The sequence below is a fragment of the Rhinopithecus roxellana genome, chromosome 12 (genome assembly GCF_007565055.1).
Source record: "Rhinopithecus roxellana isolate Shanxi Qingling chromosome 12, ASM756505v1, whole genome shotgun sequence".
NCBI lineage: Eukaryota > Metazoa > Chordata > Mammalia > Primates > Cercopithecidae > Rhinopithecus > Rhinopithecus roxellana.
Window position 1 is genome coordinate 5,571,337 of NC_044560.1, and position 19,500 is coordinate 5,590,836.

The 19,500-nt window shown below is 42.9% G+C and overlaps 1 protein-coding gene across 1 annotated transcript; it reads right to left on the reverse strand.

Moving 5' to 3' along the window:
* Positions 1 to 4,637: 4,637 nt before the first annotated feature.
* On the reverse strand, positions 4,638 to 19,220 carry LOC104657557 (ERBB receptor feedback inhibitor 1). The gene is made up of 4 exons (XM_010357377.2): positions 19,019 to 19,220; positions 8,376 to 8,573; positions 8,189 to 8,265; positions 4,638 to 7,308 (listed from the first exon to the last, which is right to left on the reverse strand). Exons 2-4 carry the CDS (start codon positions 8,498 to 8,500, stop codon positions 6,122 to 6,124), a joined length of 1,389 nt encoding a protein of 462 aa, XP_010355679.1. The 5' UTR covers positions 8,501 to 8,573; positions 19,019 to 19,220; the 3' UTR covers positions 4,638 to 6,121.
* Between the last annotated feature and the right edge of the window lie 280 nt (positions 19,221 to 19,500).

Sequence of the window (19,500 nt, forward strand, 5' to 3'; positions counted from 1 at the left end):
GTGATCTCCACTCACTGCAACCTCTGCCTCCCAGGTTCAAGCCATTCTCCTGCCTCAGCCTCCTGAGTAGCTGGGATTACAGGCGTGCGCCACCATGCTCGGCTAATTTTTGTATTTTTAGTAGATGGGATTTCACCATATTGGTCAGGCTGGTCTCGAACTCCTGACTTCAAGTGATGTGCTCACCTCGCCTTCCCAAAGTGCTGGGATTACAGGCGTGAGCCACCATGCCCAGTCCCACAGCTCTCTTTCTAAGACAAGTGCAAACTAGTACCTGGAAAGGAGTCCTTTCTGTCCATTCCCGAGCCCCTTCCCCACACCAAAACCCCACCTGCTGCCATGTGGTGGGGATGTTGAGGAACAGTGACTATCACAGAGCTGCCTTAATGTAAATGATTTCCTCAGGTGCAGAAAAACATACACATCAAGTATGGTTTGCCACTCTGAATTCTGGACAGATAACATGACGGCAGAGGTAAGCTTGTTTTAAACACGCTCTAGTAATAGCTTCTTAGTGGCTGAGGTTAAAGCATAGTGAAATTTGATACATTCAGGTGAAAAACAAACATGAAAATTTGCATCCTCCCAGCAATCAAATTACATTAGACATGGCTAAATCATATGATTTCATGTAGTTAACAAGGAGTGAAGGGTGAGGCCACCCAAGTTTGTACAATTGAACCTTCTACCCAATTCTACTCTCCTTCCCTCCTTTATCCAAATAAAACCCAATACTCTAACAAGTTGTATAATTCACATGCCGAGAGAAAAGGCCAGGTTGTTTGTCAATTGATTAGTTTAAAGAAAACAAGTCCTGACTGTATTTTAGTTTGAACAAACTGATTTCCTAAGGACAAGAATACCTCGAAGCTCTAGTACTAGGTTAGAAATTCACACTGTGGCCGGGCGCGGTGGCTCAAGCCTGAATCCAGCACTTTGGGAGGCCGAGACAGGCGGATCACGAGGTCAGGAGATCGAGACCATCCTGGCTAACATGGTGAAACCCCGTCTCTACTAAAAAATACAAAAAACTAGCCAGGCGAGGTGGCGGGCGCCTGTAGTCCCCAGCTGCTCGGGAGGCTGAGGCAGGAGAATGGCGTGAACCCGGGAGGCAGAGCTTGCAGTGAGCTGAGATCCGGCCACTGCACTCCAGCCTGGGCGACAGAGCGAGACTCCATCTCAAAAAAAAAAAAAAAAAAAAGAAAGAAATTCACACTGTGCCTCCTGGCTTGTTATGCATTTCCAATTTGAAAATATGGAACCTCAGGCTGTAAATATTTGAGGCCCTTAAGAGAAAAACAATTCATTAATTCTTTTTTTTTTTTCTTCAGGGCCCCTAATAGTGAAGCATCCTTTTTTTTTTTTTTTTTTGAGATGGAGTTTCACTCTTGTTGTCCAGGCTGGAGTGCAATGACTTAATCTCAGCTCACTGCAAACCTCCGCCTCCCAGGTTAAGTGATTCTCCTGCCTCAGCCTCCCAAGTGGCTGGGATTACAGGCATGAGCCACCACGCCCAGCCAAGAAACATCCTCTTAAAGAGAGTTCTTACTTTCACAGCATAGTTAAGACATCTCTTGAGACCTAGAGATGGATAAGCAACAAACAGTATTAAACTTCCATTAGTGTGTTTTTGGACTTTATTAAAAATAAGAGGATAGGCATCACATACTTGACTGTTGCAGCATAAGAACTGACAAAATGGGCTGGGCGCAGTGCCCATGCCTGTAATCCCAGCACTTGGGAGGCCGAGGTGGGTGGATCACCTGAGGTCAGGAGTTGAGAGCAGCCTGGCCAACATGGTGAAACCCCTTCTCTACTAAAAATAGAAAAATTAGCCAGGCATGGTGGCAGGTGCCTGTAATCCCAGCTGCTCGGGAGGTTGAGGCAGGAGAATCACTTGAACCCTGGAGGCGGAGGTTGCAGTGAGCTGAGAGCGTGCCACTGCACTCCAGCCTGGGTGACAAGGAAGACTCTGCCTCAAAACAAAAAGCAAATACTGACAATATTTACTGTTACCCAATTTTGAATTGACTTGTAAGGAGCCCCCTTATCCTTGACTTCTGTTTGCTGCTACGAATGGTACCTACTAATCAGTCTCTTAGGTGTGCATAGCACTGCAGTGCGCTCTGGCATGGCCTCACATATACTGACAAGGAACTTGAAGCTCAGGGAAGCGAAGCGAATCCTTCCTATAGAAAGTGGGAGGTCAACCAGGCGTAGTGGCTCACGCCTGTAATCCCAACACTTTGAGAGGCCGAGGCAGGAGGATCACCTGAGGTCGGGAGCTCGAGACAAGCCTGACCAACATGGAGAAACCCCGTCTCTACTAAAAAGTACAAAATTAGCTGGGTGTAGTGGTGCCTGTCTATAATCCCAGCTACCCAGGAGGCTGAGGCAGGAGAATCGCTTGAACCCGGGAGGCAGAGGCTGCGGTGAGCCAAGATTGGTGCCACTGCACTCTAGCCTGGAGCCTGGGGTGACAAGAGCAGACTCTCTCAAAACAAAACAAAACAAAACAAACAAAACAAAACAAAACACAAAAGTGAGAAGTCAAGACAGAAACCTGGATTTTAGGCCAGTACTTTGTTCTGTGACATAACCATCTTTGAGAACTCAACAGTGCATAAAGTGGCAGCTAACATGCAGCTGATTTCCATTGGTACCTTACTTAGCAACAGAGAAGAGTGTCAGAAGTGCCGGGCTTGACCTATGCCACGAGAACTCTTTAGAATTAACTTGCTTTGTGTGCTGGTTGAGGAATAAGTTGGCAGGCAGAAGGTGCTAGGGGCTGTGTTCTGGTGGTAGTGTGGCATTGGCATGGCGGCTAGGCACATTTCCTCGGCCAGGGCCATGAAGAATCAGGGAAAAGGTATATGCTTGCAAACACAAGTAAAATACAAAGGTAAGATGGAAGCAAACAGAACTAATGAAACATATTCTTGACCATATAACCAAGAAAAGGTAGTGGAGGGGAGGGGAGAGGCAAAAAGTCTGAGAGGTAGATGAAGTTCTGCAAGTGTTGCATTCAGACATCCAATCAGCAGGGACTTACTGCACCTCTGGGTCAGGCAGCGCGTCAGGACAGGGCACAGGAAGATGAGTCCCTGCGCTTGGGGAGCTGTCCCTCTTTGGCAAGGGTGCAGTGCACATGGGCCTGCATGATCTGGAACTTAACTGTTTCTACTACTCCCAGGTATCTTTAATCGTTTTTCTCCATTTCCACTGCCCAAGGCAGTCTTGTCTCAGTTCAGGACTACAGTAGCCTCTGTCCATTAAGTCTTCCTGTTGCCTTTTGCTTCTCTCCAGTCTGTCCTCCAGATAATAACCACTGTCATCTTAAATCACATCACCTTTCTCTCGTGCTTAGGATCTTTCAGTGGCACCCACTATGCTTTTCCAGGCCCCTCCTCCTCCTGACAGCCGCTTTCTGGAAGCTGCTCAGCCGTTCCTGCTTCAGGGTGTCTCACACTGTCGGCTTCCTCTGCTGGTCACACACCTCCCTGTTCACTCCCCTCCCTCAGCTTCCATTCTAACCCTTCAGAGCTTAACACCCCACAGGTCCTGTTATTTGTCCTCATTGCTCCCATTGTTCATTACCTTTTTATTTAGCACTTAGTATAAGATGTAATCATAATTAACATGATCTGCTTTAAATTCCATAAGGTCAGGGGATTTGTTTGCGCAGGATCCAGCATGGGGCTGGGATTTAACAAATGTCTGTTGACTGAATGTCCCAAGCCTGCTTCTTCATCTGCAAAATGCCGTAAATGACACCCAGCCTTTTAGATGGCAAAAAACAGTTCTCACATATGGGGTTTCACTATGTACCAGATACTATGGTTTATATGCAGTTGTCACAAAATAATTCCCACCTCTCTGCCCATTTTACCCATGAGAAAACTGAGGTACAAGGATTTAAAATAATCTGCCTCACACAGAATTAGAAAGAGATGAAGCTGGAACTTCAACCCAGATAATTTGAGCCCTCACTCTTCACTCTGGAGAGTAGCAAGACAGTGCAGGTGCCCGATGAAGGTCGTGGAGGGCTCCCATCCTCTCCCAGGGGATAAAGAAGCCTGCAGAGGACAATGAAGAGAACCAGGCACAGGGCTAGGTGACATGGGACTAAGCCCCCTCACAAGCCCCTGCCTCCATCCAAGGCTGCCAGGAGCCCCTTTGTCCACTGTGGACTTGCCATCTCTGTGACAGGCCAAGGCAGGCGCAGATTCTCTGGGTGGCCTGAAGCAAGCAAGAAGCAAAGCCTGCCAAAGGGCCCAGAGTGACTGGGACCTCGTCCTAAAAATCAGAATGAGTCAAACCAAGTCTACACATCAGAACTGGTTTCTTCTGTCACATTGTCCTTGATGTGGACTCCCACGCCCCAATGTAATTATTTTTGATAGTAACCCCAGAATCCAGTTCTCTTTCAGTTGTTAAAGGTAAAAACAAACAGCTCATTTCCACTGTATACTTTCATAATACGTGAAAAATATTGCACAAATTATATTTCATTCTAAGAATAAGAATTTCAAGAATACATTAACTTCAAAGAATCTTCGCTTGTGCTTAAAAATAATAATGCTGTCAAATTGCTTCATACACTTTATAAATAGAGTATAGGCAAGAAACATGACTAGTGGTATCATAAATATTATAACTTTATTAAAATGAAAAGACAATATTCAAAATAATGCAACAAAATGAATAAAATCCTTTGTCCAATACTGTACACATAATGCAGAAATCAGTGCATTTTTCTTAAGCATGTTTTAACCTTCATTTAGTTCATACTAAAATATAATAAGCTTTAAATAGCTCAAATAATATTCAGCAGTTTGAACTGTAAACAGCTTGTTTAACTGTTAAGAGAACATTGCAGTAATGTACCTCTGTTAGTGAGCACCTTCTCCTCTGTGCTTATCTCTTCAAGATAAATACATGGAAGGATGTGAAAATCGGAACACAAACTTATGTGTCTCACTGCATCTAAGTGAAGCAGCCAGCTGTGAGAGTTTTCAAAGCAGAAAGATGCTGATGTGACCTCTAGAATTCAGACATACTGCGCTATGGGTCAGAAGTGTTTTACTTAAAAAGCAAACAATCCCCAGGAAATACTGAATAGGAACCAGCAACACAAGACCAGCTTGTGTTGTATTTGTTTATTAATACAGTCTAAAAAAACAAAAGCAAAACCACAACACACATCCCCAAACAATAACTCTCAATCACATAGCTAATTGCTTCATTATTTTGTAAAACTGACATCCTAACACTGGCACCTAGTATGCTATCCCATTTGAGTCGAACGTACCCCACTGCCTCTAATACGGCCCGCACTGCGATGAGCTACTTCAGTGGGTGGGACCAAGCAGGAGCTGTAAGGGAGAATTAGTCACTAGTTCTATTATCGTTTTATTTTTCAAGATGTGTTACATGTACAGGTGACAATATGGTTGCCAAGTAAGCTGCTCTCCCTCCCTCAACAAGACACAACATGAAACCTGGAAGTATGAGGCCTTGGGATGATTTTTAACCTAAGTAGGTACACCCATGGTAAAGAATGGATACTCTGCCCTCCATGGATAAGACTGCCTGCAAAATAAATGAAACAAAATAGAAAAGGCCTAAAAGCCAGAAATCTTCAAACTTACTAAACAAAAATATTTTTAATGATTCTGATCTAATCAATACTGTATCTTCTTCCATTTGCTCAATTTTCAGTCTATCAGGACTCATTTCTCCAGCTTGAGTTTATTATTCTGAATATATATTACTCTAAGATAGTAACTAATTGGTTAACCTGCAGCTATGGTCTATGGTTATACCACAAGTTTATATATAGGTATGTAATGTATGCATATATAAAAAGCTTCCCCATCCTCCCCTTCCCACCATCACATCTTTAAATTATAGACTTGAAAGACTTTTTTCCAACACTAACAAAATCAGGGGTTCTCAGCATAACAGCATCTCACAACTGCTCTAAACCTTCCGCGTGAAGACAGAGAGTTCAACTATTTTATTTTGCAATCTAAGGGATTTTTCTGTGCACTTCAATCAAACTGGAAAATTGAGAACCATTTGCTCCTACATAATCTCTGCTGAACCACGACCCCAAGGTCTAAGGAGAAACCACATAGGATAAATGTTTACGCTTCACGTGGCCACCCAGATCCACTTTTGTTTTTGAGTCTGGCTTTTCTGCGGCTGAAGATATGCCGCAGTCAGCGGGTAATGGCTGGATTTGGGCGCTTGCAGTTGTTTCTTCTGCTTCCCTAAAAAATTTTTCGTATTTGTCCAGGTATGGTGGTCGTTCAGGTAGTAGGTAATAATGGGTTGAACTAACCTTCTTCCCATTTTCAATAATGGGCAGAATGCAAGGAACCTTATTGGCAGATCCTTCACTGTTCTGTCTTTGCAGTGCTTTGCTGCTGACATACTTGGGATCAGGGGCAAAGCTCTGTGTTGGGGGCATGACCCCATTGAGGTAAGACGGAAGGCTTTTGGGACTCGGTGTGCGCGAGTTACTCGGTGACAAAGGTTCTCTTGGTGGTACTTTGGGAGGCCTGTCTTCATCACTATAGGTGCTTGAAGTAACTTCTGCTGACCATCTTCTATAATCTGGCTTTACCGGCCTAGGAGGTATGGGAACTCTGGGGGGAATCTCAGGTTTGTCTTCATCGGAGTTAGGAGAAGCTCTGTGTACACAACAGTTGGATAGCCTTATGGCTGGCTTGTTAAAGGAGCCAGCTGGTCCCGAATGAGACCTTCTTAATCTTCGGTGGGTCTGAGGTGGAGGAGGGTTTGGATCTGGGACACCTCCATTTTGGTCAGACACATAGCTGAGATCTGCTGCAGAAACAGCTGGGGTATCAAAATATGCATAGTTGATTTGTCCACACCCACGGAAGCTTCGCCTGCCAGGAACATCATATTTGAAATCAGAAAGTGTAGAGTCTTCTAAAAGGAAGTCTGTATCTGAGCTAGTTAGGAATTCCACCTCACAGTCTGTGTCATCCAGAGAGAGGGCTTCAGAGATTGGCAGCGGTGGAAGAGGCCTAGAACCCCTTTCACAAAGAGGGGCACAGGGGAAAAGGGAAGGGGAGTTTTTTATGGGTGTCAGTGGAGGAGTGGAGGCACAAACCCCGTTCACTGTGAGTTTCTTAAAACCACATACAACTTGATCCTCTTCATGTGGCCCCAAGTTCTCACTTGGGGGAATAAGAGGAGGAGGCAAGCTGGACTTTTGAGATGGACCATTTTCTGCAAAGCAATGGCCATTCATCGGAGCAGATTTGGAAGTGTGCCCTGGAATGAACAAGAGATATTTATAAAAGATCAACAATCCTCTCTCCACCTGTGTGAGGGAGACAGTACCCCAGCTACCTATGCTTCCTGAGTGGCTGCTGTCACCCTGAGCACCCATGCAACAACCACAGGTGTAATTAGAGAGCAGAAGATTGTTAACGCATATGGTGTGGTTCAAAGAACAAACTATCTCCTCTCTCTCTCTTGGACATGTGCACAGTGCACACCCACACATCACAGGCAAGTTCTGTGACGTGTGCAAAATTCGCGGAAGAGGAACAGCATGTAATTTACATGAATACCATACTGTACCAGCCTTGCCATTTAAGACATGCGACCATACTAGGCATGCAGGGTACCACTGAGATAAGACAAAGTCCTTATTGCTAGCACATCATAATATCGTGAGTGAATGGACTTGCTTGCAATGTGTCCAGTTCACACACAGCTCTTGACAAAGATACAAGGAACAAAATATTCACATTAAAAATACTATTTTCTAAGTTTTGAGGAACATTTATACTATTTTCATCTACTGTCAAACATGCATTCGATATTGTAAGAAAGGTGGGAGATCTTGCCTAAGGTTTCATGAGGTAAAGTATGCATCAGAGCTGGAATGAGAACTAATTCTTGATTTTAGATCACACGTCCACGAACAGTCCTACTTAGGACTCAGTCACTCGGAATGAAGGCCGTGGAGTACAATAGCTTGAGAAAAACACAGTTACCTTCTGAATCTGTTGCCACTAGGGGTCAGGCTATTGTTGGAAATAGTTCAGGTTTCCTCATTTAAAAAATAATGCTGGAGGACAAGCTAACCCGAATCCAGACTGATCTTCTCAAATGCTTACTGTGATCAGATTTTCAGAATACATACCAAGTGGTATTAGGCGCTCCTGAGCAGAAGAGTTCAGACTGTAGGCCATGGTTATCGGGTCAATATTTAAAAAGTTGCTGAAAGGAGAGGAAGATACCTTAGTCATAAACAAAGAGCAATCAAAGCCTCTCTCATTTAAGTGTCGCTTATTTATCCAGATTACAGCAGCATTATATCCTCTACTTACTTTTTAAACTCACTGCGACTGCTCCAGCAGGTCTTCCTCATATTCCCCATGGCTCGGCCATTATGTAGAAATCCAGTTTTTAATGGGACTCTGATCTCCTGAGCAGCAACTCCTGCTATTGACATTGTGCCTTATTCTGGGACATCTCCAAACCTGTGAGGCCCAGGCATTTTAAAATCAACCAGTAGCTTTCATTCCCTAGGGGGCAGAAGAGATGAGAGAATAAAGAAAACAATTCAGAAATACCTCCATTAGGATAAATTACAGCAAAGCATATTATGACAGAATTGGGGGGGGGGATGCTGAATAGAAAAAATTAGTTGTGGACTTTCACTTAATTCTTACTGAATTAATTCTTATGTCTCATGAGGATACTTACATGTCAATGCTAAAAATGATTTTTTGTGTAAATGCTAATCCAAAAGACATGAAATGTTTTAGTGAAATGAGAAATAATCTATTGCCAGCAAAAGCAGACCTCCTACTGCAGAGCCTCATAGTTGCACAACAAATCACACTCACTTGGCAATGCACACAGACCCTCCCTTGACCTATTAAACCAGCCTTCTAAGTTACGGCTGCACTGGGCATGAAGCACCAGTGGATCCCGCTTATTTTTCCCAAGCTAAAAAAGTAATTGTATTTTATGCCACAGAACGAATATTCACTAAAACCCAATGCTGAAACTAAGCAAGAGTTTCTACAGTATTGGCACCTGACTACCCCAGGGTCTAGCATTTATTTGGATTTTGTATTTCAGGGTTGGCCATGGGAAGACAAATTCTCCAGTTACTACTTACTCAAGGAACAAACGGTAATATATGAAGATACTAATTTCCATTATCCTGTAAAAATCAAGTTCTGCAAGATTACGAGCTTCAGTAAAAGCCTGGGACAGCTTCCTCCCTCCCTTTTAAAGACAAACTTAAAGGTACATTCTTTACATTCTCCTTTGTGAAATACCCAGTAACTCTTATCTTGCTTAGCTGCAAGGCATGGATAACAAAGGCTAAGTACATTTTTCTTAAATTAGTAGTTCCTCAGCTTTAGGACCCCCAATCCCCCTTGTCAGATGCTACAGGTCTGGAGTCCCTACAGCCCCCTTTTCATTTTCCTTTTTATTATTCGTTATGTAAGTGTTAGTCAGCATCAATCTCTGCTGTCTTCAGATAGCCAAGTTTACTTATGGTAAGTTTAGGGTTTTTTCCTTAGGCACCGGGATATTATTTGTCAATTATCTGTATAACACTGACCCCTTTTGGGGCATGTACATATACACTCTTCAACACGATCTCTTTCTCTCACTAAATATTAGTAAGGGATTAGTGCAGACAGCATCTGCACAGCTGAGTGCTGGGCACTGTGCAAAGGACTGAAGATGACTGTGACACATTTGCTGTGGGGGAGAGGTACATAGGTGTTTTTTGTTTTGTTTTTTTTTGCTCAGCAACTTCAAATCTATTATTTACAAATCTGTCACCTCCTACTAGACTGTAAGCTCAGGACAGAGGCTGTGTCTCAATCACCTTTTAACAATCAGTACCTGGAACATTAGTAGGTGCTCAGTAAGTGAATGTTTGTTGAATGAATGATTGTGTAATACCATCTAATTATCATAATCAGTATCAACTCAATATACACACTGTGTAAGGCACAGGGGTTTTTTAAAGCTAAAAACCTTTAAAAAATACTCTGCAAGTGTCTATTATTATTTTCCCATTAGAAAGGAACACAGTGAGAGTAATGCTCTACAGGTTGAAGATCTCAGTAATAAAGTAGAGAAGGGGATCCAATGACTGGCTCTCTGTATTTTACCCTTCCAGTCAGCTGTTCTATCTGGCAGAGATTTTATGATAGGGTTAAAATATTATTTCAGATAGTCAAGCATTCTTTTTCTTTAAATCAGTCTCTCAAATATATGATAAAGAAAACATTCTGTCATTTAAGAATTCTAAATTATTGAGAGGTCTTTTGAGGATTGGTTTTTCAGATTACTTAAATGAAGCAAATGTGTTATCTACCATCAAGCTATAAAAAATTTAAAAACCAATTTTAAAATATTCCAACCTCTCCCTCTGTGTACTTAGCCCAGTGATTTATCAAGCTTTTTCTAAGCATTCTACAAGCACTGGCAAGACTATGAGGAAAGTATCTGTGGTAATATAAAAATGAAAGGCAAGATAGGAAGAAGAATATGGTATTTAAGTAGTTTGAAAGCACACGTTTGAAGATCGCTCATCCTGATTACAGGAAAATGCTGCAGGGGATTCTGGAGGCCCAACCCCCACCTGTCTGCAAGCCAACAAGTACTACTAGTAATTACTGTGTGTCAGCCTCCTAATGCCATCTACATCTTAGCTTTCAACAGAATGATTGTGTAACTATCGCCTCTGCAGAAATTGCCTTGGAATTCTAAACTTACATTTCAATGGTCGCTTAAAATTATTTATACGTTCTAGAAAAAGTTATTTTTTATTCATTGTTTCCATCACCTACTTGTTAGCTTTCTTAAGAAAAAAATTTTTTTAGTATAAAAAGAATTGTGTTCACTAAGCCAGCTCACTTCTGACCACAATAGTGTCTTTGTGTATTCATAGAAGGTGACCTGCCTCTAAATTTCAATGGGGAATTGTGAATGGGCCATGTTATGAAACTGTCCGAACTTCCTACTTGCTAGCATGGGAGACGAGGGGGGCAATATAACTGCCATGTTCTCTTCTTTTGGAAAATAACTTCAAACTGTAGACTCAAAAAGGGCAATGTGCTACAGGTTTGGAAGCAAGCTTTTAAAAAAAAGTTCCTCAGATTGTAAACTGAGAGTATGAAACCACCTGAAACTCTATCTCTCTAAAAACCTTCTAGTATTCAGTGCAAATGGAAGGGGGAGGGGGGAGTAAATAAATCCATTTTACCAACCTCAAGCTAAAAAGAAACAAACTCTTCCCAAGTGACGTTTAATGCTGCAATTTTTCACATTTATCTGTCTTACAACTCATTAGAGGAAAACAATTGCAAAAATGTACCTATGTGGGAAAAACAATATCTAAAAAGTACAAAATGGGATTGTGTCATGGAATCCAAAAATAGGAAGCGAATGTGAATCCAGGCAGCATGGTTTAGACGAGGACCCGAATAACCTCAGGCACAACTTCTCCAAACTTCATCAACTATTTTTAGCTTTTTTAGTGGGTCTAAAATTTGGCAGTTAAATACCAAATTTCAGATGTGAACCACCTTTTCCTGTTAACATAACTTGATTCTTTTTAAAATTCAACAAAAAAGCCCTAAAATCATTTGCTTCTTGAGGTTATCCTTTTATTAATCCACTTGTATAGCTTCAACTCATAGACAGCTCCTGAATCAATGACTCCAGCCTGGCTCAGGCTTCAGCTTTGCATTTCCTATTGTCTGGTGATTATCTTTCCACTTGAATGGCCCTCTGGCATCTCAGACTCTACAAACCAAACTCCTCCTTTGACTTCATACTCCATTCCCCACTCAAACCAGTTCAGGGTCTAAGAGGATCACACTTCTCAAGGCACCATTTTTAACCTGAGGCCATGTACATTCAATTGCCAAGTTCCACAGACTACTTTTACACAACTTCTCAAATCTTACCCTTCCATTCACAGGCATCATTCTTCCTGGGGTCTGGAAATATGCAACCTATTCTACACACCAGTAGCAGGTCAATATTCCTTAACAACAGCTCGAACTAAGATTTGCTGCTGCTCAAAAAACCTTCAGGGGCTCCTAAATAAAACCTCCTCAGCCTGGCATTTAAGGCCTCTACAATATAAACCTAATTTATATTTTCAAGCTCATTTCTATTTTCCCCAAATCTGTCAGAATTCAATTTATCCTTTAAGGTCAACTCTACCCTACCTTCTCCATGAAGCCTCTCCCTTCATGAAACACCAGAGCAGGGGCGCTCTGTTCTTGGGTTATTCTCTGCTGGGCCCCAATTCCCATTCCACTCTTCAAATCATCCAGGACAGAACTGATGTCCGATTTATGATTTCCCCCGGTAAATCTTGGCATCATTCGTGCCTATTATTTATTAAATGGATACTGAGAAAATATCCATCTCATTTTTAGAAAGTAATGACATGAAAGATTCACATACACTGTGTGTCAGTGAAGAGCTCAGGAGGGAAGCACTTGACTTATAAAGGATAAACTTAATTCGTGCTGGAGTGAGGCGACTGCCCAGTAATAACGTAACAAGCTTAGGATATGTAACAGGAAGGAATTTTCATGAAATTCATTTCCAGAATTCAAAGTAGACAGTTTGTAGACTGAGTAAAAATTATAAGCTTCAGTGGTTAACAATGTAGCTTTCTAAACTGGTTTCTGTTACAGTATATTTACTTGAAGCAACTGGAGGGGTACTTTCTGAAAACAGTGTTTTGCCTTCTCTTAAAACACTATTCCTTCTAGACTGTGTTTTTACTGCTAAATTTAAGGTCACTTTCATTTTGCTAAAAAAGTTACACCAAAAGCACACTGCACCTTCTTCCTTAAGGTGAAATCACATGCCTTTAGCTTGAGGATAGTCTCTTTGAAACTGCTTAAAAAAAAAAAACCAGAAAAAGAAAGAAATGCAGGCTACCTTAAGGCAGTAACCTAGATCTGCTTACCTGGCCACCAGATCTCATGAATAAATCTCAGAAGCCATCCATGGGAGGAGGAGGGGCACATTTTTATCATACAACTCATCCAGTTCTGCCCAGTGCTTCCTTATTTAAGAGTGTGATGTAATTTCCTCCTTTCAATCTGGTTCTAGAACCTGATTTCTGTTTATTCAGGGTGATAAATGGTCTTTTCAGTTCCATTTAAGAATCACCTACATTAAGTACTTCCATAACCAGGGAAGATAATAAGGTAACTACATTTAGAGGCAAAATATATAAAAAGAAACTGATTTAGGAATATGACAAACTCCATGATTTTAGATCCTCCCCAAATATACCAATTTCTGCATGTTTATTTTTAAAAATGTCTAAAATAATCACCTGTGAGGAAATTAAAAAAAAAAAACAAAACCCACCAATTTTTTTTTTTTTTTTTTTAGACAGAGTCTCGCTCTTGTCACCTAGGCTGGAGTGCAGTGGTGCACACCACAATCTCTGCCTCCCGGGTTCAAGTGATTCTCCTGCTTCAGCCTCCCAAGTAGCTGGGATTACAGGCATGCGCCAACACACCAGGCTAATTTTTGTATTTTTAGTAGAGACGGGGTTTCTCCATGTTGGTCAGGCTGGTCTCAAACTCCTGATCTCAGGTGATCTGCCTGCCTTGGCCTCCCAAAGTGCTGGGATTACAGGTGTGAGATACCGCGCCTGCCCCAGATTTCATTTTAATAGCCTATGATTTAGGGGTAGGAAAAGAAAGAGGGAGGCAAGTTAAGAAAACTTCCTTAGTTGTACTCTCTACCATGGTAGGCATAAATAGCCTTTAAATTAAAAACATAGATGCCTTTCAAAATAAGGTCGTATTTTAATGTAATTAAAATACTCCTGCATGAATTCAAGAAAAGCTTGGTGGCTTCAGTAAATATTAAAATGTAGTTCAGTGTGGCAAAGATGAACATTTGTGTCTGTGTTTGCAGCTCCATTCCTCAGAGGCTCTTAAACATGTCCAGAACATAATGGACCATTTGTAGGTGGTGAAATAGAGGCAACAGAGAAAATAATTTATCTTCAAACTGTCAAATAAAAAATAAATGACATAATTTATTCAGTAATTCAGTATGCTTTCTAACTAGTTTAAAAAAAGGTAAATTAACAAAAAGCCCATTCCCTCAACTACCATAATCCAGTCTTTCGACCCACTTAAGCCTCCTACACAATTTTAGTGTGACAGCAGAAAAGTAGAATAGCAGGAATATATTCTTTTATCCTTTGTATTTTTCCTACAGAGTAGCACAATCAGTAACTATATATACACACAGAGGGGAGAAAAATTATTTCTTTTTGACATATATACAATAGATTATTTTTTATTATAAAAGCGAATTCTAAAGACAACGAGCACAATGGTCTAATGATGGGACGCAAGTCTTTAAAACTTCAAATTTATTTAACAAGCATTTAAGTTATCCAATGGTAACTCTAGATTGTTACAATTAATATAAAACCATTAATAACAACATTCACTGGACATACAACTGCCAGGCAAGCATGGTTCTAAGTGCTTTGTGTGTATTAACTTATTTAATCCTCTACAATGCTGTAAGGTGGGCTACTATTATTACTCTCACTTACTTGAGGCACAGAGTTAAAGAACTTGCTCAAGTCAAACCTGGTGAGCAATGGGGCCAGGACTTCAACCAGACAGCCCGGCTTCAGTGTCCAGGCCCTTCACCAACACACCACACTGCCTCTTCCAGTCCCTACAGCTTTTTAAACTGGCGAAATAGGATCCAACTGAGTATAATGCTTAACTTTTAAGGGTAGCACAGATCCCTTTTTTTGGATTTACTGGTAATAAATAGTTTTTCTTGGGTAACCTGTAGCCTATGAAAGTTCCTGTTTTACTTCAACTCCCTCAAATTCTCTTATTAAAAGTTATTAATTGTAGATCTGGCCTATGTATCCTCTAAAATGGGTGGGTTAAAGCATCAGTTTGACATTCTATTACCACTTCAAACAATTATTTTGAAGCCCTCAATCTTTAATGATACACTGATGCCCCACCATAATAGAACTCTTTACGACACGGTTATTTCATATAACACAAGTCTGTTTTTACTCGTAATAAGGGGTTACTACATATACCCAACGGGCCTCCTTTTAATACACTTTCACAGCATGGATCCCAATGATGGCATTATAATCACACTGTATTGTAAAATCCGGAATTTAATAATAGAATACCTTACATTTGTAAAGCACTCTACAAGTTACAAAGCACCTTCTTACACATTATCTCACTTGATCCCCACAACATCCCTGTAAGAAGAGGCAGGGATTATAATCTCCATTTTGCAGATGAGGAAACAAAGTGAGGTTAAATATCTTGCTATAAGCAAAAAGGCTATCATGGCTCTTCTGTCCTGTATTCCAGCATTTTCCCCACACTTTCACTACCTCTTTGCTCTATAGTATCTTCATTTTAGGCAACAACCTCATTTGTCCTTGTAACATTCCTGTTTATAAATGGAGAAAGTGAAGCAAAAGGCTGTTAAGTTAAATGCTCAAGACTTAAGTGCTGGTCAATAGCAGAGGCAGGAACAGAAACTCAACTCATAGTGCTCATTCAGCTCAAAAATTCTTAGAGGGCAAGGATTAATTCTTTTCACAAATACTTATCAAGTGCTTATTCTGGATTAAATACCATGTGAGGTGAAAAAGAGAGATGGTTGCTGCCTGAAGAAGCCTTCCATCTAATGAGGGAGGAAGAGAACAGACAAGCAAGCAAACAATTTTAGATGGAGGCACCTTCCAAGGAAACAAGCAGGGTACAGCAATAGGATAAGGAGGCAGAGGAGCATATATTTACACAGGTGGTTTGGGAAGGCCTCTCTGAGTAGGTGACTTTTACAATGGAAATCTAAAGGCTGAAAAAGAGGCAGCCCTGATAAGAGTCAGAAGACAATTCTACTGAGCAAATAGTTGTTTAAAAAACAATCTGTAATTAGTCCATTTCACATCTGGGGTATTGAATAAGAGCTTTCGGACAATGTCCTACAATCCTTACCTTCCTATTCTTTCCAAGTTAAAAAGGGCTCCATTTCTGTAGCCACACGCCCACATTTTTTTGTTTGTTTGTGTCTTTTAAAGACAGGGTCTCACTCTGTCACCAGGCTGTAGTGCAGTCATGTGACCTTGGCTTACTGCAACCTCTGCCTCCCAGGCTCAAGCTATCCTCCCACCTCAGCCTCCTGAGTAGCTGGGACTACAGACATGAGCCACCATACCCAGCTAATTTTTGTGTTTTTTTTTTTTGGTAGTGACAGGGTTTCACCATGTTGCCCAGGTTGGTCTCATACTCCTGGGCTCAAGCCATCTGCCCGCCTTGGCCTCCCAAAGTGCTGAGATGACAGGCGTGAGCCACTGAGCCCAGACAAAAGCCCCACATTTTAAAAACACACTGATTTGAGACCTGGAAGAGTGGTCTTTTTGTAACACTGCCCAATTTTATGGTGTGAGGAATTGGACTACAGTATCAACAAAGACTTCAATTCTCAGAATCCTCCCTGCCACCTTCTGAAATCTGAATCCCTAACTTTTCCCTACCTTAAAACTAATTGTTAAGCTAGTAACTTACATTTAGGACCCTCAAACTCATTCGCCTCATCTACCTTTACAAAGCACGTGTTTATGCTGTGTGAACAATGCCAGAATACCACAACTGGACTGCGTTTACGAAGGGAGTTCTTCATTAGCTTTTATAAAGCCAGACACCGGCAAAGGATGCTAAATGTATCCAAATGTATCCAGATGATGAGGTACCGATTCAAATTTATTTAGATTAAGAGCAGAGTTGTTTCTCTCGTAAGAGGGAGCCTATGCCATTCAAATTCCTGGAATTACCCTTGGCACCTCCTTTCCCCTCCTCTGCTCCTTTCTAAAGCAATCTGATGGTATGCAGACAATCAGGTCAGTTTCAAGCATGTTAGATTGTGCCTGTAATTTAGGCAAATTGCTTTGAAAAGCTACCATTAGTTTCAGCAGAAAGGAAGTATTATCTAGCTCAACATTTGAGAAGCAGCAGTCAAGAGTACTTTGATACAAAAACTCAAGCATAATTGAATCTTACAAAGAGTGACCAGGATTTATTGTGAACTGCAAATAGGAAAACCGATGACTGAAACAAGTTTTACCTGTGAAAAGCATGAATAATTCAGACATTTCATAACAGGCAAAAAAAATTAAACAGATTTGCTTTCCAACCCTTATCAATGACTAGTCCAATCCTGCTGAGCCTTAAAAGGTAAAACATGTTTTCATGCAATGATTTATCAACATCAACTATGTGCAAGGCTGCATAAGATAGAAGCTATACAAGGCAGAGTGCCTACCCTTAAGGAGTTTACAATCTAATATATCTGTCAGGTTATAAATCGTTAGTCCAAGACCTCTATCACTTATTATCGAGTGTCACCTGGAACACACAGGTGAAAATAAACCTCTGCTTGAAGTGAAGGGAATGACAAATAGTTTCTGAGGTCCATGCTAAATCCTCTGTTATTTTTCTTCAAACTTGCTAATATCTGGAAAAGAGCTTGCTTGATAACATTTTGGTAACCAATTACAGCCAGCATGTCAGCAAGAAACCAGCTTCTTTTATTTTGGTCTTTGCAAAATTTGGTCATTTGCAAATGACCTAGCCTGTCTTTGGTTTCTGTTCAAATAAAATTTCACTTAAAACTGTATATTGTAATTACAGAAACGTAAGAAAAGAAATGCAGTTAAAAAAACAGGTACGGTGAACTTGGGATGTTCAGTCTCAACAAATGCGTACCCATTGCATTCTTACACATTTATAAAAGGTTGAACATTTGTTCTGGACGGGGAAAAAAACGGCATTTTAACCTCACCTCTCTTCACCCCTGACAGTTGCCTAGAAACCAGTCTTGCCCTACCTGTGTTGCAGGTGTACCTCAAGTCACCAACACATCTCTTTTAAAGCTACAGCCTCCATTCTGACTTAAGTTTATGACTAACAATCTATTCATATTTTTATCAGGTAAGAGACTGGTTTCTTTCAAGCAATGATGAAATCCTAATAAAGACGTAGCAAGCACCAATACAGCACCATTCACGGTTAAGGAGTCATCTAATTTGTACAGGGCTATGATATATATATAAATACATAAATTCCCAATAAGCATTCGCATCTTGAACACATTAATTCTGCAGTCCCATTCCATTCAAAGCGGCACTTAAGACATTCAGAGCAAAGAATCACGTTTCTAGGAGAGAAGGAAGAGTTCAGAACAGCTCAGACGAATTTTTAAATACTGATTTCAGCATTACCATCGTCTTTGGGAGATTAGGCAGAGGGACCGGGGCTGACCGCCAAAGAGAACCGGTACCAGCCACCGCAAGCAATCACCGAGCCTCCCACCCCAGCTTTCAAGACAGGATTTACGGGCACACGGTGTCAACAAGACAACGCAACCCCGATTTTTAGAACGAAAAAAAAAAAAAAATCAAAACAAGCCCCTAGCCCCGAAGACGCTCATCCCCGCCGGGCCACCCCGCAAGCGCAGGCTGCGGGACTAGGACTCTCATGCTCGCCGCTCCCAAAGCCCCGTCCGCTCCTGCGGTCCCGGTGCTGCGGGGACGTGTCCCGGGCGCTCGGGTGCATGGCCCCGGCCAGCCGAGGGGCCGCGCGGCGACTACGGCCGGCGTGGAGAAGAAGGCGGGCGCCGGCACCTCGCGGCGTCCCCAGGCCCGGGCTGCGCCGCCGGGGAGGGTCCCGCCCTCCACACCTCAATGAGGAGAAGCCCGCGAGCGACCGGCCGGCCCCTCCCTCCGTCCCAGAGACTCCGCGTCGCGGCGACCCTCCCCGCGCCCTCCACGCCCCCGCCCTCGCGTCGGGGAGCCGCCTGGATCCCAGCACCCGGCGCGGGGGCCCCTGAGGGAACCGAGCGCTGCGTGGCCCTCCCCACCCCCTCAGTGCGCCAGGCCCCTTACCCCGGAGGAGCGGCGGCTGCCCCGCGGCGCCCTCCCGCGCATGTCCGTCCCGGCTGGCTCAGCGCCGCGGGCTCAGGGGCCCGGACAGCGCGCAGGCGCCTCTCACTGGCTCGCGCTCCCGCTAGCGAACTGCCTCGCAATGGGCCGCCTTCGCCGCGGCCGCCGCCGCCACCTCTATATATAGCATAGGCCCCCCGGCCGTGAGGTCGCCGCGTCCCGCCCCGCCTCCTCCCGCAGCCAATCAGGGCGCGCGCCGCTTAAAGGGGCGATGCCGCGGCCGAGGCGTTTGCGCGGGGCCCACCGTGGCGTAGCGCGGCGCTGCCGGGAGCCGGTTTTGTGTCCGGGGGAGGCGTCTCCGGGTTGACCGCGGCCGCAGCTCCGCTCGTCTGCCCGAACCGTGCGGCACCCCCGGGAACCTCTCAACGCCGAGCTTTCCTCAGAAGCCCGCGGCCACCTGGGCCTCGGCCGCCGTTCCTGCCCGA